The 26,620-nt window shown below is 39.9% G+C and overlaps 1 protein-coding gene across 2 annotated transcripts in view; it reads left to right on the forward strand.

Moving 5' to 3' along the window:
• LOC124883071 (copine-8) overlaps positions 1-26,620 on the forward strand; it is a 127,897-nt gene that overhangs the window by 93,444 nt on the left and 7,833 nt on the right. Inside the window, exons 11-17 of one of the 2 annotated variants that reach the window (XM_047389952.1) lie at positions 157-232; positions 3,877-3,930; positions 4,130-4,191; positions 19,091-19,137; positions 19,732-19,913; positions 21,814-21,941; positions 25,292-25,394. In XM_047389952.1, the coding sequence (XP_047245908.1) occupies positions 157-232; positions 3,877-3,930; positions 4,130-4,191; positions 19,091-19,137; positions 19,732-19,913; positions 21,814-21,941; positions 25,292-25,394 (652 nt within the window). Of the gene's footprint in view, positions 1-156; positions 233-3,876; positions 3,931-4,022; positions 4,192-19,090; positions 19,138-19,731; positions 19,914-21,813; positions 21,942-25,291; positions 25,395-26,620 lie in introns of those variants that run through there. The other variant, XR_007042073.1, reaches the window with a different exon arrangement.

A 26,620-nucleotide genomic window follows, 5' to 3' on the forward strand; every position in this document is an offset into this window, starting at 1 on the left:
CTTAACCTGAACCATAGAAAGCATTTGATCTGAAGCCAAATTCTTGCATTGTAACAATCTTCATTCTGGTTGCTCCCACATGTTCTGTCTGAATGTAAAAGACAAGTGTTTTCAGAGGTATAACCGTCTCTCTTTACTCTTTACTACTCTATGTAGCCATGACTTTATCGGAGAGTTCAGCACCAGCTACAAAGAGCTTTCTATGGGACAGAGCCAGTTCAATGTCTATGAGGTAAGTTTGAGTGTGTATCTGTGATGGGCTGGCATGCACATTTTTGCAAAGCTACTTTAAAAATTTCTTCATTTTCTTTTCTGTGGGGAAATTCCTGTTGGGGTTCATTGGGGGTGGGGGGCTCATGAGGTTAGGATCGGAATTCATTGGGGGGTTGGGACTATTTCATCCTGTGGCGGCTTTGGTTGGCGGGCTGGTTTGGACCATGTAGACCCCTCTTTTGTACATGGCCCCCTCTCCGATGGGGGTCGTTGGGGACTGGGGTCGGGGTGGGGCGGGTCGGGGAGTTGGGGTCCGGGCCGGGGTCGTTCATGTTCAGGCACGAGCCCTCATCAAATGAGGGGCCTATTTTCTTCCCGCCACACTACCTGCCGGTGGTGGGTGTCTCTGCCCGCTGGTGTACTTGTGGTTCTCGGTGTCCGGGGCTGGGTGCTTTGGTGTGTGTTGGCTCATTCCTGGGGGCTGCTTGCCAGGGCCTGGACCCCTGGGCTCTGTCGGGCCTCTGCTTGGGGAATGATATATCCCGGGGTCTCGGGTCTCTGGGTCTATGGCTGGATCTGCTCGGGCGTAGACGGCTGCCGGCAGGGCCTGTGGACTCGTCGATGCAGCTCCCTGGGGCTTCTGCTGGGTGGTTCCCCTGGGACCTTCCCCTGCTACAGCAACCCCCTTCTCTGGGGGAGTTGCAGTAGTCCCGACAATGGTTCTCCTGGGGTTCCTGTGCTCTGAGGGGCCTTTAGATGGCTCGGATCTCCTCCGTATCTTTCCCAGGTGCAGGGGGGCAGGTCTGTGGCTCCTCACACTCTATTGCAAATTTTTATGGAGAAACCTTGTATACACTAGCGCGCTCACACTCAGACCCACAGGTGTTTAGATTCAGGTGTTAACAGATACGCAAATGTTCTATATTGAGCCACATTTACCACTAAATACATCTTGCACGTTTTGGTAAAAAAGCTGTTAATATGAACGTTTCTGCAGGGTAGAAGCAAGCAGGTTGTTATCTTGTAATCTCTTCATCCTTCTTTCTTTCCTCCATTCTATTCTCCTTCTCTCCCCTTTTCTTTTTTTGCCCTACTTCTCTCTCTTTTGTGCTTCTTATTTTTTTCCTTTTCATTTCTGTCTCCGTGTCCGTAACAATTGAAATAATCCGAAAGCAGTTTCTAATAAAGTTTCTTTTATAAATATCAAGCAGATGAGAGACTTGAGAGACTAAGTCAATGCTGTATTTTGTTAATTACATATGGTAGTCATACACAAATGCTGCAATGGCAATGGTTGGTTAGCAGTGGACCACACAGAGAGGAAAGCACAGAGGGGACTTCCAGGTGACACAGCTGTTGTTTACCTTACCATCAGTTAGTTGAGCACACACCCATAACTGTCTGTTCACAATGCTAGACTTCCCCTCTTCCTACAACGTGAGGGTAGTATTTGGCATTTGGAAATACACTTACAGTGTCTGTATTTGTTTTATGACCACATTTCAGTTCACCTCCAAAGGCACACACGATTTGTGGGTACTTGCTCAAAGATAACCAAGAAGAAATGCATAAAATCCACACGTTTGTCGGTTGTTTCCTCGAGGCCCTCTCCTTCTGTTCTTGGCACAGTTTAATGAGACCAGGAACGATCCACTGTTTGGGATTCGAGAGAAGTCTCCGCTTTGCTTTTTTCTGGCCCCAGGCAGTACTGAAGCACTTGGATGTTTTGCAAACTCTTGATAGATTTATGAGAGATGGCATTAATTGAGGGCAACAGCTGAAAAATATCTGAATAAAGGAAATTAATCAGACTAAAAGTTTGAGCTTTATTTATCTGAAGAGAGCATCTGAGGTTTGGTTGTCTTATGAATTCACACCATTTCTGATCATTCTTGTACATTGTGAAACCTGTTATTCAGTGTTTGTTTCAATGACTAACTTATAGAGCCTCTAAAAAAAATGTTAGATAAAACACCTTTCCTTTTAGGAGAGGGTTATTCTTGGGGCAGCGCATGGTGTAGGGATAGAGCGAGTGAACCACATACAGAGACTGAGAACTTTGCTGCATGCATTCAAGGATATAAAAAAAATTAAATGTTATATTCTGCTACATATCTGCAAAAATGACCTAAATATTTGCAAAGTTGTTGAAGATCCCAACTTTGATCTTCCACAGTTTGTCTCAGCAATATGGAGCTTTTACATTCAAATTTAGACACACCTTCCTCCTTTCATGTCCTTCCCTCTTTACTTCCATGTGTCCTTGTCTCCTTCCCCCTCCATTTTGTGCTTCCGTCTTCTACCTACTGTACCTTCCTACTTTGAGTTTCACCTCCCAGGAATTCTCTTTGTTTCCTTTCATGTGTCCATTCTTTTTCCCTGTCTTTTCTTCTTTTGTTTCTTCCTTGCTTCTTTGTGTCCTTCCTCCTTTATCTCCCTCCCTGTATTTCCTTTCTTTCTTGTGTCCTTCCTTTTCTTTTTATCCCTTCTCAAAGTCTCCATGTCATGTAGTAGTTGGACACAAATGCAGAGTGGCGAGCAGACAGGCTGAGTGAAGGCTTCAGAAAATTTTAATAACACAAAAAGACTTACAAAAAATACACACGTGCAACAGAGGAGCACAGGGAAACAGACAAAGGAGGAGATTTGACACAGGAGAAACGGGCAAGGTGAGGTGGCATCGATGAACATGCAAGGAAACAGAAGAATCTGGTGAGGAGGTGAGAGAACTGGCAAGGTTTTAACTGCTGGTGGAGCAGATAGCATGAGAATCAGATGTAATTAATCAGGAGAAATGTGTTGCTGCTCGGAAAGAAGCAGATCAGAGAAAACTGAGGGAAGGTGATTAATTAACTCAGAGATACCACAGAGGAAGCTGAACCAAAACAGAAAATGATCTTATAATATTAAAAAATAAATAACATTAATTAATAATATTATCATTATGTTAATATCATTAGGATATTATTAACTAACGTTATTTTATAATACTCTGTTTTAAGATATGTTTAATTTATTTGTGTATTTTAGTTGTGAAATGTCCCTGTCATCAGCATGTTTTGCTTCTGTGAAGCTCTTTATGCTCTTTACCTGTGAAAAGTCCTATATAAATCGTTTTTTCTTTTTGCTTTTACTTGCTATGTTCCTCCCTTATTTCCTTCCTTTTGCCTATGCTTCCTCATGTCCTACATCCTTCCCTTCTTTCTTTTTTGTCTTGTTCTTTACTGTTTACCTTCCTTCTATTTATACTTCCTCTCTTGCATTCCGTCTCCATACCTTGTGTCTTTCTTTCATTTCTATGCTTTCTTGTGTCCTTACTCATCCCCTCTGTCCTCTGCTATTCCATTCTTCCTTCCTTGTGTCCTTCCCCCTCCACTCTGTCCTCCCTTATTCTTTCTTTCTTCCTCAGTTCTGTCCTTTGTTTACTTTTTGTGTCCATCCTGCCTTCCTTATGTCATTCCTCGCCCCTTGTGTCCTTCCTTCCATCCTTCCTTATAGTCTTTTTCCTGCAGGTTCCAAATTCAAAGTCTGCTCACAGCAGCAATATCCCTTTTATACTTTATATTTTAAATGAAAATGATTTTGTAATTTCTGGATGAAAGGTATGTAAGAACCCTGTTGGTGCGTGAGTATAGTTTTAAATGAGAGGACTTTACGTTTTAGGTGGTAAATCCCAAGAAAAAAGAAAAGAAGAAAAACTACAAAAACTCTGGAACGGTAAGGCAGAAATATTGCTCCATTTTTTCATTAGTATATTGAGCTAAGATAAAAAAAATCTGAAATGTGGTTTTATGCTTCATTTCATGCAGCCTCTTTCATCCAGCCTAATGGAACAGGATTTATATTGAATTAGAGAGAAATACCCATATTTGTCCCATCAGGGATCAGTCACTCACTGTTACCCTTTCATTTCCAGGTAACGCTGCTGTCATTCCTCTTGGACATTGAAGTCACCTTTCTGGACTACATCAAAGGAGGGTAAGCTAGCAACCGCGTATGTATTTAACCCGCACTGAAATACAGGGGTTGCATTGTTAATGAGGGCTGGCATGCTGAGTGTCGTCCCTGTCTCGATAATAACCCCATCATGACGGCGTGTCTGCAAAGTGCCAAAGATAATGATCCCTCTATGTGAGGGAGTCAGGCGGAAAAGTGTACATTTGCATGTGAGAGGGCGACAGGGAAAGGATGGGGGGAGAGAGAAAGACTGACAGGTGGGCTGATCCCCAAGTTACATACAGATCAGTGTTTGTGTACTTACGTCCTGGTGTGAAACCATTTATTGTGCTGCAGCTCTTGCCCAAGCCGTGTGGCTTCGTCCTTGCATCTCTTTACGTGCGCTTGTGGACATATGGTTCTCAGGAGGGTTGACCGTTTGTAGCTAGGCATGGCATAAATGCTCGCCTACACACTCTGCCTTCATTAGACTCACAGAGGGGGAGACTGTCAAAGAAGAAAACAGAGTGTGTATGTGTCTGCAACATGAAAAATTGCTATTGATGTATTTATGTTTACTGGTTACAGAAAAGTCCTCTAGCTTGTTTCTTCTTCGTTGGAGGAAAAAAACTTTTCATGAAGTTATTTAAAACAGTTTTCTGGTTTTAATTATTTTTTGGCCTTAATTCGCCAAAATAAGAAAAAAAAAAAAAACCCAACACATTTCTGCTTTTTTTCCGATTTTCTTGGTGCTGCTCATTGAAAATAGTGTTCTTTTAAAAGAGGTGCCACACAGCACAGGGCAGCATGGGTTAAAAAGAAAAGACATTTTAATGTTAATTACAGGACTTTACTGAAGAAAATACTTCAAAACCCTGTCTTGGTGAATAAATCTTTGCTACAACAGAGAAAATGTCAAAACGGTTTTGACATTCAAATGCCATTTCCAGACTTAGATCTTTGCTCATTTTAAAGCAGCCATTTCCTAATTTAATTGATCATGTGGGTAAATTTGGTCAGAAAGGATGCTTAAACTCTATGGGAAAGATATTACATATATTGCAGTTAAAAAGTACATCCTTACTGTTTTATTCTTTTTGTCCTTTTTTACACTCAAATGTTTAGATCGTTAAGCAAATTTTAATATCAGACACAGATAACCTGAAAGTAGACTACTTTGTTTTCATTTATTAAGGGAAAAAACTATTAAAATGAATCTGGCCAACATAAAGACTTAAAGATTGAATTAACTGTTATTAACCACAGTTCTTCTGTTTCACGAGCCAAACCAAAGACCTGATTAATGCCAGTACTGTAGAATCGGGATATAATTTAAATAGAACCTGTCTGACAAAATGAAGTAGGCTTAAAAATCTAAAATAGTAACAGATTGTGCTACAAACTAAACAAAGTCAAGAGCAGATGAGAACAAAAAGTAACCGACATCCATCAGTCTGAAAAGGAATCTTAAAGAACCCAGAACAACATCTGAAGCACTGCAGGCCTTGCTTGTCTCAGTTTATGATTCCTAATCAAGAAGGACACCAGACAAAAATGGCTTCCATGGGAGAGTTCCAAGCCTAAAACCATGTCTGACCAAAATAATAATAAAGGCCCATCCCCCATTTGCCAAAAAACACGTGGATCATTCCCAAGACTGTTAAGAGTTATTTCTTTGGACTGACGAGACTGAAGTGGAACATTTTAGAAAGTGTACTTCGCATTACATTTGGCATTAAACTAACTGTATTTCAGGGAAAAGGTTGAAACAGAGAGTTAAACTTGGTTTTGGGAGTGTAATGGTCTGGGTGGTGGGGGAGGGGCTGGACAACATTGATACGCAATTATATTACTGAAATGGACATCAACCTATTAGACACTATAGATGCTGACATGCGCATGCAGGTGCCTTTGCATTGAGTCATGTCAACAAAACCATGCTGTTCCAATGCAGGATGAGCATGCATCTGTCACAAAAATGGTTGTAGGGACCCTATATCCTATCCGATTTTTATAACATATGGCTAAAATTAAAGCTGAGAAAATGGCCAACGTTATGATACCTAGAAATATTTACTCTCCCTGGACAAAAATCTGTAAGCAGTGTGGGAACTGTGCATTATAGTGTTGACAGGTACTAAAAAGATCACCTTGCTGTCAATTGATTATTAACAGCTCAAGCTGCATAGTTGTGATTATTGTACGACGGTTTGTTGGTTTCAGGCCTAAGGCTGGAAATTCTAAACTGATATATCAAAAGAGGGTTCATATGTCTCCTGTCACCTAGGCCCAGGGGCGGACTGGCCATGTGGAGCGCCGGGACATCTCTTGGTGGCCTGGGCCGCTTAGCTATTGCCAAGGGGCAGGAGCAAAAGCTCGGTTCGGGTCATGCATGATTTTTTTAAAATAAACAATCCATGTCATTCAGTTGGCTCACTCTGGTATCTGCCTCGCTGAAGCTCCCAGACTGATGATAGACAAACCCTCGTCCCCTCCTTTCTTTTTCTGTCCCTGTCTGTCACATCAGCGCAGAGACACACAGAGAGAGTGAAAGAGGAAAGGAGGAGCGGAGAGGATAAAAAATAAGAAATCACTGGCCGTCAATGCAGCGAAGTGTTATAAATTAATATTTGTTCATTATTATTTATGAAGGTAGCACCTTTAAAAAGGAACCCTAGTTAACTTTCCAGAGTTTCTAGTCCTTTTTGTTCATCTAAAATATAAAATATCATATATCAATATCATAAAGAAATCTGTATTAATATATGGCAAATATTTATCCAGTGGACAGGCTTTAAATATGTAATTAGCAACGAGTAATTGGAAGGAAGAAAGGTGGACCAAAGGAGGGAAATAAGGGAAACAAGTAAGAAAGGACAAGAGTTAAAAATGCTACCATAGCCTATATAGCAGAACTAGCTTAATGAGGAGGTTTGTTCAACTGTGAGGACAAAACAAACTTTTTAAAACAAATCTTAAGTTTTCACAAAGAATATATAATTTTAGAATATGGTTAATCAACAGAATCTGGAAAAAAACTTTGTTTAAAGCTAAAATGTCCAGGAATTGAGATCCTTTGTTCCCGTCATAAACTCCACAAATATATTAATGTATAAGAATATTGAAATCCTTGTATATTATTTTATTTAGCCTTTATTTAACCAGGTATATGTTTTGTTTTAGCATTTGAAACACTACTACCTTTCATGGCATAGCTGTGTCCATCGCTCATTTTATTCTAGAATTGTACGCAATTTACATTTCATGTCAGTAATCTCTCAGTTACTGTGTTATTCTACTCCTTGAACTTTATTGTCTATAAATTACCTTTTAAAAAGAACCAGTTTTGTGTGCTTCTGACACTGCTTCTGCAGCAGTCCTGACTCCCTGCATTGCAATGACACATGTGTGTCATTCTGTAGTCATGTGATGTCCAACCCAGTAATATACCGGTATATCAATGCTGAACAACTTTCTGTAATTGAATTATGCTCTTTCTGATGCAGAATGTTGCCTTCCTGTTGTCTGCCTAAGCTTGTTCTCCTGTTTAAGAAGAAACCTGGAAGAACAGCCAACATGGTTCTATAGAAAACACTGCTCCTATGAAGTTGTTCACCTTTTATACTGTATTTCCTCTGGACTTATTATAAAATATCTTGCTGATTCAAAGAAAACATATCAGCCTTTGAGTTTTTCTGCTTTAGTAACAACCTCCACACGAAAGGGTGTTGTTGCCGGTGTGACCTGGTAGCTCTCAGACGTGGGGTGCTCAATCATTGGGAAAAAAAAGGACTTTTGAATGTGATCATCAAGCTGAAAATGATCTGATTTCAGGTAACAGCTGGATACAAGGTGTATCTCTAGAAAATAATTCAGTAAATAAAACAGTTATTAAAAAAAAAATGATATTTAGATGTCAAACATGATCATACTGAAATCCTAGCATGTGCTCTGACATATGTCCACACACTCACTGTCTGCTAATGGAGAAGTCCTCCATCATCAGTTTCTCCCTGCAAACGAGACCACCTCTGAGTCTGTATTTCTCAGCCACTTGATGTTTTATGGCAGTACTTTGTGAGTGTAAGCTGGAGGCTCTTACATGCTTGTGTGGGTAAATTAGGAGCCAAGCATTGTTTCTCTGTTTGCAACCTAAATGGACTGTAACGGTCCTGTTGCACTTACTCCAATTGCATAATGGGCTGACGGTGTGTTTGTTGGTGTGCAGAATAAACAAAGATGAAGGTGTGAACACACACAGGGACATTCTTCTGTTTGTCCCTTTTCGTTGTGTCTACCTGTCCAGATGGACTGTCATCCAGGTAGTTTTGCCAGTCGCTTCATCTCTTTTCCTTCCCTGCTTTTATCTCTGCTCATCACTTATCATCTGATTGACAGCTCTTTTTGCTGTTTCAAACCAATCAGCTAATTGTTTATTCGGACCTAATTAGGAACCTGATCTGCTGGTTGGATTAGCATAAATGACTGATTTGAGAATGCTTTGTGTCAGTCCAGATCAACGCCGCTTTCATACTTTTCCTTCCCTTTTAGAACGCATTAGAGCTACCCATGAATTTTAACAAAGAGGCCCTTTTTTGTGCTAGAGTGGCAATGAAGTAAGAAATTGCTGCCGATATCTTTCATTTTTAACAGTGTCTTTGAAGACTGCTCTGTCACTCACAGTGACAGATATTGTTTCCCTCACTTTGGTTTGTGAATGGAGCATAGAAATCAAAATAGAGGCAGGAGGAAACTCTGCTGGCACTGTCATCATCCTGATAGGCTATCATTAGCTGGAGGAGCAGAGAGAAAAATCAAAGAGAAAGAACAAAAAACAAGGCAGTACCTTAAAAAGGAACCATAGTCAACTTTCCAGACTTTCTAGTCCTTTTTATTCATCTTAAAGTATAAAATACTAAAGTTCAGTATAAATATATGGCAAATATTTATCCAATGGACATGTTTTTATGTAATCAGCTACAGCAAGTAATTGAAGGAAGAAAGGAGGACCAAAGGAGAGAAATAAGGATAGACACAAGTAAGAAAAAAATAAGGAGGCACAGAGATAGGACACAAGGACATAAGGCTTGAAGAATGCAAGAAAAGAATGAGGACACTAGGAAGGAAAGTAGGGAAAGTAGGTAGGACACAAGAAGGGAAGAAACAATAGATGCAAGGTAGAAAAAAATTAAGGAAGGATGCTAGGACGTATACAAGGAAGAAAGGAATTTCACCAGAAATTATATGGGGAAGTGAGGAAGCAAGCACACATGGAAGAAAGCAAGGACACAACTTTAAACACGGGAGAGAGAATAAAATTTGGAAATACGATCATATGTTTTTTTAACTCTGTACTTTTGTTTGTCCTGTAAAGTACTTTGTAAAGAGTTGTGGCTTATACTTAATAAGCCATACGACATGTTAGCCTAGTTGTTGTTAAACATTGCCAAAATATGGTGGTTGCATCCTCCTGTCTTTTTTAGAAATCCCTGACAGTTGAACCCTCAGTAGCAGAACCTAATTTAAAAGCACCCTCTATGGTGTAAATGTGAAGGTGACAACAGAGGTTGATGTAGGAGACTCAATGTGATTGGGTGTTTGGAAGCCTCCAATAGCCTCTCCCGCCGCCATATGGATGCTGTCCTACCAGCAACATCTGTTTGCATCTCATCAGGAGAGGTCACGTCCCCAACATCTGATGCTGTTTTCAGGTCGGTCTGTGCACTCATGCATACACAGTTCACTCTGGCATTGAGTAACAAGAAAACATATTTTCTGAACATGATTTTTTTATAGGCTGAAACATCCTTGCATTAAAACTTTCAGTAAGCAAACTTCTGACTTTCCCAAACTTTGTGGGTTTTTATTTTAGAGAGAAACATTAAAGAGCACCACCAAGAAGGACGAACCACATCCAACAGGATTAACTGTGGACGCAAGAGGAAGCTGTCTGAAAGGAATGTTCGGGTGCTAACCCGGATTGTATCCAAAAAACATAAAACCACGGCTGCCCAAATCACGGCAGAATTATATGTGCACCTCAACTCTCCTGTTTCCACCAGAACTGTCCGTCGGGAGCTCCACAGGGTCAATATACACGGCCGGGCTGCTATAGTCAAATCTTTGGTCACTCATGCCAATGTCAAACGTCGGTTACAATGGTGCAAGGAGCCCAAATCTTGGGCTGTGGACAATGTGAAACATGTATTGTTTTCTGACGAGTCCACCATTACGGTGAGTTACGGTGTGGAGAAGCCCCAAAGTAGTGTACCACCCAGACTGTTGCATGCCCAGAGTGAAGCATGGGGGTGGATCAGTGATGGTTTGGGCTGCCATATCATGGCATTCCCTTGGCCCAATACTTGTGCTAGATGGGCGCGTCACTGCCATGGACTACCGAACCATTCTTGAGGACCATGTGCATCCAATGTTTCAAACATTGTATCCTGAAGGCGGTGCCTTGTATCAGGATGACAATGCACCAATACACACAGCAAGACTGGTGAAAGATTGGTTTGATGAACATGAAAGTGAAGTTGAACACCTCCCATGGCCTGCACAGTCACCAGATCTAAATATTATTGAGCCACTTTGGGGTGTTTTGGAGGAGCGAGTCAGGAAACGTTTTCCTCCACCAGTATCACGTAGTGACCTGGCCACTATCCTGCAAGAAGAATGGCTTAAAATCCCTCTGACCACTGTGCAGGACTTGTATATGTCATTCCCAAGAGGAATTGACGCTGTATTGGCCGCAAAAGGAGGCCCTACACCATACTAATAAATTATTGTGGTCTAAAACCAGGTGTTTCATTGTCCAACCCCTGTATGTCTGGCCAGGACATTTCATACTTCATAAGAAGTGCAGAACTCCTGGAAAGTCCTTATACAGGTCCTTCTCAAAATATTAGCATATTGTGATAAAGTTCATTGTTTTCCATAATGTCATGATGAAAATTTAACATTCATATATTTTAGATTCATTGCACACTAACTGAAATATTTCAGGTCTTTTATTGTCTTAATACGGATGATTTTGGCATACAGCTCATGAAAACCCAAAATTCCTATCTCACAAAATTAGCATATCATTAAAAGGGTCTCTAAACGAGCTATGAACCTAATCATCTGAATCAACGAGTTAACTCTAAACACCTGCAAAAGATTCCTGAGGCCTTTAAAACTCCCAGCCTGGTACATCACTCAAAACCCCAATCATGGGTAAGACTGCCGACCTGACTGCTGTCCAGAAGGCCACTATTGACACCCTCAAGCAAGAGGGTAAGACACAGAAAGACATTTCTGAACGAATAGGCTGTTCCCAGAGTGCTGTATCAAGGCACCTCAGTGGGAAGTCTGTGGGAAGGAAAAAGTGTGGCAGAAAACGCTGCACAACGAGAAGAGGTGACCGGACCCTGAGGAAGATTGTGGAGAAGGGCCAATTCCAGACCTTGGGGGACCTGCGGAAGCAGTGGACTGAGTCTGGAGTAGAAACATCCGGAGCAACCGTGCACAGGCGTGTGCAGGAAATGGGCTACAGGTGCCGCATTCCCCAGGTCAAGCCACTTTTGAACCAGAAACAGCGGCAGAAGCGCCTGACCTGGGCTACAGAGAAGCAGCACTGGACTGTTGCTCAGTGGTCCAAAGTACTTTTTTCGGATTAAATAAAATTCTGCATGTCATTCGGAAATCAAGGTGCCAGAGTCTGGAGGAAGACTGGGGAGAAGGAAATGCCAGAAGTCCAGTGTCAAGTACCCACAATCAGTGATGGTCTGGGGTGCCGTGTCAGCTGCTGGTGTTGGTCCACTGTGTTTTATCAAGGGCAGGGTCAATGCAGCTAGCTATCAGGAGATTTTGGAGCACTTCATTTTTCCATCTGCTGAAAAGCTTTATGGAGATGAAGATTTCATTTTTCAGCACGACCTGGCACCTGCTCACAGTGCCAAAACCACTGGTAAATGGTTTACTGACCATGGTATCACTGTGCTCAATTGGCCTGCCAACTCTCCTGACCTGAACCCCGTAGAGAATCTGTGGGATATTGTGAAGAGAACGTTGAGAGACTCAAGACCCAACACTCTGGATGAGCTAAAGGCCGCTATCGAAGCATCCTGGGCCTCCATAAGACCTCAGCAGTGCCACAGGCTGATTGCCTCCATGCCACGCCGCATTGAAGCAGTCATTTCTGCCAAAGGATTCCCGACCAAGTATTGAGTGCATAACTATACATGATTATTTGAAGGTTGACGTTTTTTGTATTAAAAACACTTTTCTTTTATTGGTCGGATGAAATATGCTAATTTTGTGAGATAGGAATTTTGGGTTTTCATGAGCTGTATGCCAAAATCATCCGTATTAAGACAATAAAAGACCTGAAATATTTCAGTTAGTGTGGAATGAATCTAAAATATATGAATGTTAAATTTTCATCATGACATTATGGAAAATAATGAACTTTATCACAATATGCTAATATTTTGAGAAGGACCTGTAGGTCCATTCCTCTGCAACATTTGTTTTTGGACAGTGCACAAGCAAATCAATCCAGGTATTGTGTCTAGAACTCTCAATCCATGGCACCATTTTGTTGTTACAGCCCTAGAAGAGAACATATCCATCCATACATCTGATGGCACTGATCCATATGATCATCCATCCATCCATCTATCCAGTATTTAATGCCTGACTGCTGTTGATGAATTTAGAAGAGGAATATCATGCGTTATTTATGTTGGCTTTTGGCAAGAAGTTAATGTAAAATCAGATTTTTAATCCTCTGACTCATCAAAAGAAAGTAAATCATTTAAGTTTGTACCTTTATTTATTGATGAATTTAGATGAGTCACAAATATACCTTCGAATTATAACCTGCTGTGAACGGCAACACATAAACAGTGCTGACTTCCCAGTTAGAAGTCTGGGGAGCAGGATCATTTGTACTCTGACCTGCTGTGGTGATGCCATATTCAGCAGCAGGTCTGATGATGGGATGTTTTCCCCAAACCAAGTGTTATTTGTTTACAGCATACAGGATCTAATTCTTGTCCTGTATGGTTTGTGTCCTCGCTGCTTCTCCTGGCACAGTGTCACCTTTAATCAGCATCAGTGGATCAGTGGTATATAGTGACAGTGTGTTGCGTCAGCTGTATGTATGTGCAAGATAAACAAAACCCAGATTACCAATAGAAGTTTAGTTTACTTACAAGTTCTGAGTGACTTAGTCACAGTATTTTAAGTGTAGGGAATTAAAACATATAGCAAATAGAAATGTTCTTGTGCCACTGACACGGATGCTTTAAGAACATTCAAATGCTATATGAAAACAAAAGTTCAGAGTGGTTTAAATGCTATTTAATGGCACTTCCTTCGTCAAGAACATGTTTGGGCTGCCTATAATTGTCTATCTTTGCTCTTTTTGATGAACACTGTTTGGTTCTGTTCAATTGCATTGCATCTGACAGTGATAGACAGGCAGATGAGCTGTGCAGCAATTGGGTAATGGTTATGACAGAAAGCAAATAAATTAACATGTTGCACAAAATTTATTCAGATGTCTTTTCCATCGGTCCAGAAGCTCTAAATAATTCTCAAAAACAGACGAAAACTACGGACCAAGTTTTGACCAGGATTCCAGAGAATTCAGTTGGTTTTTTTTACAAATACACAAGACATTAATTTGCTAATTTTTGCACGTTTGGTCTTCCAAACACAACCTCTTTAACTAGAAGTCTAATTGTGCAGGTGTATTACTAAGACACAGGACATGATAGGAGACAAAGCAAAGTGTGCTCTCGTCACCTCTGGATTAGACAAATGAGGAGCCTTATGAGGTTTCTGTGGAAATCCTTTATCATCGCTTCCAGAACACCACTCTGTCTTTGTGCTCTGCTCCTTGGCTGTAAATCTTCCCTCATGGTCAGTGTAGTCTCGCAACATGGTGGGTCTAAATGCAGGACATGGGACACAGAGAGTCATTTCTAAGTGCAACAGGGTCACTACGCTAACCACAACAGTCTTCAGTGCGAAAGCTGTCATGGAGGGAAGAAGACTGGGCTGCATTGGGCTATGATGGCAAAGAAAGAGTCAGCATGTTTTTCACGTATTAAAAATGAAATTCCCAGCACAAAAAATAAGAATGACTTGCAAAGTTATCTTTTTGGCTCTCCTACACATATAGTTAAGCACACAATTATTCATACCCCTGGCAATTTTAGGTTTAAAATAGTCTTTCAATTTCCCAACATGTTTCTATATGAAGCTATTAATACTTTGAAGTGACCGGCTAAAGATTAGGGTGAAGGGTAAAATTAAAATCTGAGGATGGGTGAAAATGCAAATCAGCCTTTCATTTGAATTAGTAAAATCCACTTTAACACTGACTTCTTTCACACGTGATTTAACGTTGCCTAGAAACACAAACAAAATGTCAATGCTGTTAATTATAGCTCTTAAAGGAATATTAGAATCTGCAAAAATCAATGTGGTTGAGTGAGGTCATAGCTTTACAAAAACCAGAGATCTAAAATGGCCTTTAATCTGTGATTGGCTCATCAGACTGGTTTAGCCAAAGTAGGACCTTAACAGACTGTTTAATGCAGGGCATGGAGTTGACCTTTTAGAGAATATTTCACATTCTTATCTGATTATTAATCACAGTGTTATGAAGCAAATTTAAATAATTGGGTCAAGCATAAAATGAATGCCATAAAAAACTACTGATATTGTAAAGTATTGTATTGAAAGCAAGTGGCATGTATAGAAGCTCAGACTGCAGATGTTGCATATTGCTAATAAATATGAAGGACTTATTTGTACCCTTTTATTTTCAGAAATCCAGAATTTCTATTTATTCCACTCATTGGAGTTTCCTATATTACTGTTATCTTTGGTGTTCATGTTCCAAAGTAACACATTCATTCTTAATTTATGTTCTTCAGTTTACCTAGTCCTTTCTTCTTCTCAGTTTGAGTTGTTTTGTGAAGCTGTGTGTGTTTTTGAGGGCTAGAGGTTAGGCAGGAGAGAAACAGGCCATGCATAATTTAGGCTACTCGGCTGGAGCTTCTTTCTGCCAACATGGGGAACTGGACCAGAATTCACTTAATGACCCTGTGTCCATACAGTTGTCTCCTAGAAAAAGCTGCTTTTTTCTTTTGTTGTTATTTTCACAATGATGCTTCAGTAAAGTAACTAAATGGTGTTTACATGGTTGTGCCCCATTATAGATTTCTTTCGTTTTACTTTTTTATCCTATTAATATTTTAAAAAAATCTAACCTGAGTGGTTACAAAATGCGGTTTTCAAATGATTTCTTGTAAAAATTATGAATTAACTGTACATTATATTAACTGTGATTAAATTGTTTTCTAAATCTTAGTTCAATTTCACTAACTCCATCAAGGCCTGATTACTCCCAGACCTGTAAAATCAAGAAATCACGAATCCAGTCTGATCACAGATTCAGTCTGACAGCATGAAGTAGGCTATAAGACCTTGCTTTACTGATTCAGGACCAGGACAACTTGTTGAGGAATGATAAAGGCGTCTTAAATAAAACTTGGTAGAAAGACCTGAAAGACAATGTCTGATCATCGGTTTGTGACTTTAGAAGATGGGTATGGATTTTAAACTGAGGTTCTGGAATTTTATTATTGGTAGTAGTTTCTTTCACTGTGAGCTTGTTGAGAATTTATATAAATTCATAGATTAGTGGAAGCTAACAGCTAGTCCAATGTACGCAGTCTGTTTTAGCAGTTTTTTTGTTTTTGTTTAAAACAACTGAGATTCAATTAAATTCAAATTCATAACACGACTGTGGTTCAGTAGGAAGAGTAGTCGTCTTGCAATCAGAAGGTTGTGGGTTCGATTCCAGCTTCCTCCTGCCCTATTTCGATGTGCCCCTGGGCAAGGCACTTAACGTCAAGTTGCCTACTGATCTGTGTATTGGTGTATGAATGTGTGAGTGTTAGTGAGTGTGATTGGGGGAATGTGGCTCTAGTGTAAAGTGCTTTGAGTGGTCTGTATGACTGGAAAAGCGCTATATACATTCAGTCCATTGACCATTTACAACACATGTCGTCTCAAGGCACTTCAGAAAGTCAGATACATACGTTCCAATTAATCCTAACCTTGGTGCAGTCAGATTCAGTTATTTATTAAAAATGGATAAAAAGTTTTTCTATCTAAGGAAACCCAGCAGATTGCATCCAGTCAGTGACTTGCAGCATTCCCTCCTCCCGGATGAGCATGTAGAGACAGTGGACAGTCACTGGCGTTGACTTTGCAGCAATCCCTCATACTGAGCATGCATGTAGCGACAGCGGAGAGGAAAAACTCCCTTTTAACAGGAAGAAACCTCCAGCAGAACCAGTCTAAGTGTGAGCGGCCATCTGCCACGACCGACTGGGCGTTTGAGAGAACAGAGCAGAGACACAAAGAAGCACTGATCCAGGAGTACGTTCTATGGCAAGGAAAAGTAAATGTTAATGGATGTAGCTCCTTTAGACGTTTCATCTAGAAAGAAAGAACAGATAAACTCTGAGCCAGTTTTCAAGGTTAGAGTCTGAAAGAGAGCACATAGTTAGTTACAATAAAACTCAGTCAATTGCCATGTCTAGGAGAGAGAAAGGGTTAAACACTAAAAGACAGGGCCATGGGGATCATCGGTAGAGGGTGAGCATTAAGTTGTTGCCAGCAGAAGCTTGGACGATGCCCCTCTCCAGAAAGGTGTCACAGGTTGACACAGAGTCAGGCCAGGTGTAGCTTCTAGGAAGAGAAAAGAGAGAACATAAAGTTAAAAACTGAAATAACAGCAAATAATGCAAAATGGAGAGTAGTGTGAGAATGTGGGTGAAAGTGGTCATTATATCCTCCAGCAGCCTAAGTCTATAGCAGCATAACTACAGAGATAGCTCAGGATAACCTAAGCCACTCTAACTATAAGCTTTATCAAAAAGGAAAGTTTTAAGCCTAGCCTTAAAAGTAGACAGGGTGTCTGCCTCACGGACTAAAACTGGGAGCTGGTTCCACAGGAGAGGAGCCTGATAACTAAAGGGTCTGCCTCCCATTCTACTTCTAGAGACTCTAGGAACCACCAGTAAACCTGCAGTCTGAGAACGAAGTGCTCTGTTAGGAACATATGGAACAATCAGATCTCTGATCTATGATGGAGCTAGATCATTAAGGGCTTTATATGTGAGGAGGAGAATTCTATTCTGGATTTAACAGGGAGCCAGTGAAGGGAAGCTAAAATAGCAGAAATATGATCTCTTTTTAATTTTCATCAGAACTCTTGCTGCAGCATTTTGAATCAGCTGAAGGCTTTTAACTGCATTTTGTGGACATCCTGATAGCAACGAATTACAATAGTCCAGCCTTGAAGTAACAAATGCATGTCCTCCTGGACAGGATATTTCTAATTTTGGCAATGTTCCTGAGGTGAAAGAAGGAAATCCTACAAACCTGTTTAATATGGGATTTAAATGACATGTCCTGGTCAAAAATAACACCAAGGTTTTTTACTTTATGACCGGAGGTCAATTTAATGCCATCCAGGTTAAGTGATTGACTAAAGAGTTTCTTTTTTAAAGACTCCAGTCCAAAGACGACAACTTCTGTGTTGTCTGAATTTAGAAGCAGAAAATTTAAAGTCATCCAAGTTTTTATGTCTTCAAGACATGCTTGTAGTCTATCTAACTGGTTGGGCTCATCAGATGTTCATATCAGTGGGATCTGATGAGTCTGAGGTTTCACAACAGACCATTGTTACCTGTGGTGCTGTTTTTTTTACAGCCAAACAAAGTCCAGGTTTCTATGTTCATTATGCTGGTTGATCAAAAACGACCCAAAACCACAGCTTTGTGAATTTATTCCCCAGAGTAAAAAAAATCCAGGTCTACTTTCAGAAGTTAACAAAAACACTAAACCCCAGTGCACATTAAAAAAAATTATACTCACTAATTTTCTTTGTACAGATTTGATCCAGGGTTGTATTGAAAATTACACAGATGTCATGGATTTCAAGCTTGTTTACCTAAACAGCATTTATATTGAGATCGTTGATTGATGATCAGAAAAATCCATGCATGTGCTTCTGCTTATATGAGATCAGGGCGTGAAGGTAAAAGGTCCAGTAGGGAAACCCAGATGTACCTCTGCCCAGCAACATTCTCCAGCTCATTCTGTGGGATCCCAGTTTGTTCCCAGGCCAGAGGGGATACAGTATACTCCTTCCAGCATGTTTTGAGTCTACCCCAGGGGGACATGCTCGGGAAAGCCTCCAAAGGGAGGGCTCCCAGGAGGTGTCCTGACCTTAAGTAACCACAGAAAATCTGCAGCTCTCCTTTAACCCAGATGACGGAGCTCTTTACCCTATCTCTGCTGCTGACCCTGCTACTATCCACAATCTCATTCTTTCTGTTGAAACATGTCTTATGCAATTAGGTGAGGTTCAGAATATAGACAGAAAATCAAGAGCTTTGCTTTTTGGCTCAGCTCTTTCTTCACAACGCCTGCTTTACTGCAGAAGAAGAATTACAACCAACACTGAATATTTTAGCACAATTAGTAAGTGACAAAACACCAGCCTGACTTGGAACAGAAAATAAACACAAACTAAGGCCATGACAGTTAGCACCTGCTGGGGTAGTTATTTCTAGTCCATGTCCCATTTTTTTGACACTGGGCTAAAATAACTTTCCTGCCCTGTGTTTTACATGATCTGCAAAGTTGACAAGGATTGGGTCGTTTGGTGTTGGACTCCAAAGTTCAGTGTACAGCATGAAGAAACCATGGGAGATTCCTTAACCAAATCATGGTCTTGCAGGTTGATAAGTTGGGGAGTTTTGATTGAGAGAGAAGCTTTGGTTTCTCCCTCTAGGCACTGCGGAGTGGGCTGTTTGTACCTTGCTTGTCCTGACTAATAAATGATCTGTTTTTGTTTTAAAAGGACCCAGATCAACTTCACGGTGGCCATTGATTTCACAGCTTCCAATGGTGAGCATACACTTAGGTACACTTACACACTGCCTGAAGACAGACAAACTACCCTGAGTACATAAGGGTAATTTATTCAAATATATGCAAATGGGGAAATCAAGTGTTCCTTAATGGCCCCCCTCCATCACACCTGGCAGCTAAAGCTCAACACACTAACAGGCTAAGATGGTGTTGATTACAGGCCGAGTTACGCATCTACTGTTGAGCTCAGGCCATGCAGAACAAGCGGCAGCAATTAAGCCAAGTTCTGTTTAATGAAGTAAGTGCTTTGAAGTTGTAGATGTACCAATGTGTCTGAACTGTTGGTGCACATGTGGGTGTGTAAGAAAATGTTCTTAAAAGCAAGTGAGCCACTGACACCATGAATCACAACCTGGGAGGTCAAAATAAACGTCACATTAGCAATGCGTCAAGGAAACGAGCAGAACATTTAACTGCCTCTTGAAAGCATTCACTGATTTTATGAACCCAATTTGTAGTTTCCCTGATACAGTGAAATATGTTCATAAAACTGGTTGTCATTTAGGCCATAAAATTCCATTCGCAATCTGTTAATTTGTGATAATTCTGTGCGTCCTCTGTAATTAACAGGAAACCCCGCCCAGCCCACCTCTCTCCACTACATGAGTCCCTACCAGCTGAATGCCTACGCCATGGCCCTGAAAGCAGTTGGCGAGATCATTCAGGACTACGACAGTGACAAGATGTTCCCTGCGCTGGGCTTTGGAGCCAAACTGCCTCCAGATGGACGAGTGTCCCATGAGTTTGCCCTGGTGAGTGAAAGACTGAGACATGATGAGGGGTTGCATAAGTAGGGTATGAGAAGATGTGGGAATTTTTTCCACATCAGTCAATTTGCTGCCATCAGATTTGCTTTGTGTAAAACTATTAATACACATTGAACCTTTTAACCGTTTGTCAAGTCATAACTTCAATGTGTCTTATTACAATTTTAAGTAATAAACCCAAACCCAACGGCGCTGGCACAGCGGTAAAGCACCCAGCTACGAGCCTTGACGCGGCGGTCCCTTGGTTCGAGTCCCGGCCACGGTGACCTGTGCTTCATGTAATTCTCCTCTCTTCACCCAGTTTAATGTCTGCCTACTTTCAAAAGAAAAATTACTAAATGAAGGCCACTAGTACTGCAAAAAAACAAACAAGGTAGCACACAGTTGTGAAGTGACAGAAAAATAAGCGCGGCACTGGTGGCGTATGGGTTAGCGTGCGACCACATATAGAGACTATAGTCCTCGAAGCGGCTATCCCGGGTTCGAGTCCTAGACCCGGCGAACTTTGCCGAATGTCTGCCCCTCCTTCCTGTCTGCCTACTATCAAAAATAAAGGCCTCTAGTGCTGAAAAAATTCTTTGAAAAAAAAAAAATAACAGACGAATCTGAAATGTTTGCTCTGGGATTGTATTCACCCTCTTCCACACTGATACCCTTAAATAAAATCCAGTTCAACCAACTGTCTTCAATCATCTAATTAGTAAATGGAGTCCAGCTATGCATAATTAACTTTTAGTACACAGACGGGTGTCTATAAAGGCTTTAAAGGTAGTTTTAGACAACATTAGGGAACAAACAACACCAATAAGACCAAGGAAAAGAGCAGACAGCTTGGGAAGAGGGTCATGGAGAAGTTTAAAGCTGGGTTAGGCTATAAACAATATCCTAAGCTTTGAACATCTCACTGAGTTCTGTTAAATTTGTCATTTGAAAATAAATAGAGTATTGTAAAGCTGCAAACCTACCAAGACTCGACCATCCAGGTAAACTAGCAGGCTGGCAACAAGAGCATTAATCAGAGAAGTAGCAAAGAGGCCCATGGTAACTCTGGAGATCCACAGCTCAAGTGGGAGAATCTGTTGACAGGGCAATCAATGGTCACACTTTTTACAAATGTGGCCTTTGTAGCAAGAAAGCCATTGCTTATGAAGAACCACCGTACGAATTCCCATTTGCAGTTTGCCACAACCCATGTGGGGGAAACAGCAAACACTTGGAAGAATGAATTCTGATCAGATGAGGCACAAATGCAACTATTTGGCCACCCAGTACACATCATTCCCAATGTGAAACATGGAAGTGGCAGCATCATGCTGTGAAGATGCCATCCTTCGACAGGGACAGAGAAGCTGGAAGTTGGCCCACTCAAAGTACAGACCTAAATCCTGCTGACAATCTGTTTGAATATTTGAAAATGAATGCTCACAGATTCTTTCCATTCAAAGTGACTAATATTTGGCTATTCTGCAAAGAAGAAATGGCAGATATTTCAGTCTCTGGATGTGTAATTCCGGATGAAAACATATCATTTTCTCTCCACTGCACATGTATTCATATCTTGGTGGTGTTCCAGTCCCATAAAAGCTCAAAAGATATTGCAGTTTGTGGTTGTAACTTGACAAAATGTAAAAAAGTTAAAGCAGTGTGAATACTTTTGCAAGGCATTACACATGCCCTTTGTCTTTCAGTTCATCTAAGATTAGCTCCCACTCAGGGAACCTGACCTTTTTTCTGCAGAGTTAAATAAAGGCTTTTTCATTGTTTCTTAAAGTTACAGTTACATTTGCAGACTCCATCTCCTTCAGTGCCTTGTCCTCGGCTGGTTGTCCAGCTAAAAATATATTGGAATAATTGTCCTTTCCTCACCTTTTCTTTTTCTCCTTAGAACGGTAATTCTCAGAACCCATACTGTGTAGGTATTGACGGTGTTATGGAGGCCTACTACCAGAGTCTGAAGTCTGTTCAGCTCTACGGACCCACTAACTTCTCCCCTGTCATCAACCATGTAGCAAGGTACCACACACACTCTACACAAAATGAGCACTTTTGGAGTTTTGGCTTAATTAAACCAAGTTTTCTTTGTTTCCACTCGGATATTTTCCATCACTGCTTATGTAACTGATTTCATTCGAGTATGTGCGAAAGAACACTGGGTACACTAACACTAAACACACTCTCCCGGCTTCTCCATAATGAGCTCTGTGAAGAAGTGTTGCCAGGTAGCTAACAAGAAGTGTTTTCATTTAAGAAGCTAATTACATGTTTGTTTCTGTCTGTGGTTCGATGAGAGCATAAATTATGCTGCAGCGAAGGAGAGCAGACACGTCCGACAAAGACACTTGTGAAAAACACATTAAGAAACTTTTCATACAAGTGTGTAATTAAAGAGGAGCATCTAAGTTATGTCTCATCAGGTTATTTCACAAATCAGAGAGATTATTTACTGAAATCTTAACTGCATGACGAGATGGAGCAGGACTTGTGAGAAAATCCCAAAATGTATATACATATATAACAGGCTTTCTTTGGGTCCTGCTCCATGATCACCCACTATTAAGGATACTCAAATATAGTACTTAATAACCCTTAAATAAATATGAATTTTGTTTATGGGTAAAAGAATATCCAAGTTAGCTTGACCCTATGTTAAAAAGTATTTGCCCCTAAACCTTAATGAACTGCCATCATAAAACAATGAGTCTTTTATATCTACTGTATGTGGAGAATTTAGCCCACTCTTCTTTGCAGAATTACTTTATTTCAGAAACATTAGAGCGATTTTGACAGCGAAACACCTTGTCAAGGTCATACCACAGGATCTCAATCAAATTTAAGTCCAGACTTTGACAAGACCACTCCAAAACCAATTTTCTGAGTATATTTGTACTGAGATTAGATTACACACAGGTGGACTCTATGTAGTCATTAGCAATCATCAGGCAACTTCTGAAGGTACTTGGTTGACTCAGACTAGAAAGGGCTGAATACATTTGCAAACCACACTTTTCAGTTTGTTTTTTTTTTTGTAAAAAAAAAAATAATAATAATAATGTGTAATTTCCGTTCCTCTTCACAATTGTACACCACTTTGTGTTGGTCTTTCACATAAAAAAAAGTATATAAATATGTACCTTTACAAGCCACTGTAAGCGTTTTCTTAACACTTAAAGTCCGGCAGTCTGGCATCGAAAAACACCTCGTAGCAACTGTCAAACACAGTGGTGCTGGGGTAATGATTCTAGTTTGTTTTGCAACCAAGACCTGGGCGCCTTGTAGTAATTGAGTTTACCAGGAATGCCTCCATTTGCCAAAATATTCTAGAGTCAAATGTGAGGCCCTCTGTCTGACAGCTGAAGCTTCAAACCTCTGAATAAAGAGAAGTGAGCCAGAATGCTTGTTTAACAGTGTAAGAGAATGATAATGTCAGAAGATAAACCACTATTAAACATTACTTCTGCTGGAGGTGGATCCACATGCCATAGAACCCTGGAGTATATTTTTCCCAAATACCTTAATGATATCAGGGGGTAAATATCAGTAGGAATCATATAATAACTCACATGGGAGTGAAAGGCCCCGTTCAAGATTGCAGGAGAAACTGTGCCAGATGGAGTCGCTGCTTTATAATGGTCAACATCTCTGCACAATGGTATTGATTTAATGGATTTACATTACAGCAGGAAAAGTTCTGCTTAAAGACCACTATCATCAAATTATTTATTTATTTATTTATTTCAGACATTGATTTCAGACAATGATTTCAGACAATGACAAACAACAGTAAATAAATAAATCAATTTCAGAAATGCTTATAACAAACAAACAAATATCCAAATACCATACAAAGAAGTGTTTGGTAAACATTAAATTAAATTAAATTTCCAGTTCCAAATAAATTAAATTAACTTAAACACAAATAGAAACCAGTAAAATAAACATTTTCCAACAAGCAAACTTGTCAGTATATTTAACCTGAGATCTGACATTGATTATTAATTAATATAAATTGTCTGAAAAGGGGTATGAAGAAGTAAAACTTATTTTTCATACCCCTTCTCCCCCTAATTGCACTTAAATTAACTTTGAGTAACCTTCCTAATTAACATCTATGTTTTTGATCCAGAATTCACAAACCAAAAACTAATGATCCATTTATCATTAAAAAATATGTTTGATAATCAAAAGATTAGATGTTTAGGCCCTGTCGTAAGCTTAATGGGAAAGAAAAGCTAGTTTTTAATCTTTAAATGCATTCAAACAAGGCAGCAATATGACCACTTGTGTCATCTGAGTGCTGGGCTGATTAATAAGCAACGGCAAAGAGCATCAGGGACGGTTATTTGAGAGGCATAGATCTGATGTTCATCAACACTGAAAGACTGTGATTAGAGGAGTTCACTCATTCCTGCTAATTCCTGTGGTCAGAAAAGTCTCCATGTGGAAAAATAAAAAGCAGTTAAACATAAGAAGAGCTCAAACAGTAATTTGGTCTGTGTTTTAGGACTTCAGAAAGTATTACAATCTAATCAAGATATTTATGTAGTTACAGAGTTACTATTAGGGTTCATCAAATGTTATTTAACTTGTTTAGGAAAGCTTTTCTTATTTTGAGCATTATACCACAGCATATTGTTCAGTTCAAATTCCTGCTTCTCACTTTCAAGTCTATCCATAACCTGGCTTCTTATCTCTCAGAACTCCTTCATGTCACTGCACACTCTCACTCCCTTAGGTCCTCCTCATCTCACGCTTCCTTCTGCCGGTCTTTGTTTCCAAAGCGGGGAGCAGAGCAGCTGAAGGCACTACTTCCCATGGTGTTAAGTCCCCCCTGACCTCCGTAACATTCAGTTACCTTCAAATCCAGAAAACACCTTTTTGTAATTGCTTGTTTAATTTAAAACCTTTTCTTTTAGGTTGTTTTAATTTTGTTTCTACAGCATTGTCTAGTTTCCTTGTTTGTTTTGTTTATATTGCTTGTTTTTTATTGGTTGTCTTTGTACAGTGTCCTTGAGGGTCTAGACAGATGCCTTCAAATTAAATGAATTATTATTATTAATGTTCACTCAAGCAGGTTTGCTTCTCACAGACTTTTCTTCAGTCTCAACGCACTAAAAAGACATTTTTGGTCATTTTAGAATAACACAGCAAAGGACTGTGGAACAACTGAAATATAAGGATGGGTTGATAACGTCTCCCTGAACTAAAGTAGTTGGTCTGCAAATCCTGCAGCACCAAAGTTTGCAAAACACAATATTTATGTCACTTCCTCAACCTTCGACCATGCCTGTACTTGGTTTACATATTTATTATTTTGTAGCATAGAAAGCTAAAAGCTACATTTGATCTTGTGTTTTTACTCCTAGATATGCTGCTTCTGTGAAGGATGGTTCTCAGTACTTTGTGCTCCTCATCATCACCGATGGTGTTATCTCAGACATGGCTCAGACTAAGGAGTCTATTGTCAGTGTAAGTAAACTGTTCTGCAGCTGACAAAACTTGTCTGCTAAAGTTTGATACCCTCATTTTTCTATCTAAAGCTAAAACTGTAGATTTATTTCTAGAATGATTAACCTTCATTATTCTACTCCATAGATTTAGAGGATAGAATACACCAAAATACAGTAAATATGCTGTTTTTTGAACATTTTATAAAAGAAGACCATCGACTCTAATATGAAAATGAAGTTGACCAATGTGACCAATGTTTGTTTTCTGTAACTACTTATAGATTGCATACAATGCTTATTAGTAACCCCGATGAACGTGTGGGGGAAAAAAACGTGAAAAAAGATCCTCAAATAATTGTTTTCATTGCAGTAGCATAATCTCGCCTTTGAAAAATGTAATTAAAGTTAATTTATTCAGTAAGAAAACAAAACACACAAATCCTCTAGGCTGCATGAGGATATGCAGAAGAGTAGTTCTGATTAAAAACCTTGCAACGTCCACACAGTAGTGATGAGCTACCAGAACCAGATGCATCAAGAAGAAGAAATAATACGCGTTCAATATATCAGGATGTTTGGTTTCTACAGATATGTTTTCATCCAATCATGTGTGCTTTATACCAGATATTTACATACATTCTATAAAAAGGTATGCAACTATTATTTGTCCCCGTCTGGCATTTAATGAGACTAAACCTAGACTGTTTTCAAAATGCTTTATTTTTGCTAAATGCCAGGAAAAAAAGCATTATGCGGAAATGGGAAGTTGGAAGATGGGCACAAATGGATCATCCAAAGGGATGCTGTCCCTAATTACACGGCCACATTAGTTACAAAGTGGCTTAAGGACAACGAAGTCAGTGTTTTTAAGTGACCATCGCAAAGCCCTAATCCCAGTCCAATAGAAAATGTGTGGCGGAACTAAAACGTTGACAAACCTGACTCAGTTCCACCAGTTCGTTTAGGAGGATCTGGCCAAAGTTCCTGCAAAGTATTGGGAAGGCAAACATTTGAGTCTAGTTAACGAACTTTAAAGGCGCTTCTACTATAAATTAAGGATATGTCTGTATACTTCTAAATTTGAAGAAAGTCAAAGAAAACCTCATCCTCATTCAACCTCATTCTGGCAAATTGAATTAATTTGGCAAATCTCATCTGACTTAAAACAGTTTATTGTTTATAAATAATAACCTGCATTCCATTATTTAAATGTCATTTTGACCCATGAGTGCAATAGACATCGCC

Source organism: Girardinichthys multiradiatus, chromosome 17, assembly GCF_021462225.1.
Source record: "Girardinichthys multiradiatus isolate DD_20200921_A chromosome 17, DD_fGirMul_XY1, whole genome shotgun sequence".
Taxonomy (NCBI): domain Eukaryota; kingdom Metazoa; phylum Chordata; class Actinopteri; order Cyprinodontiformes; family Goodeidae; genus Girardinichthys; species Girardinichthys multiradiatus.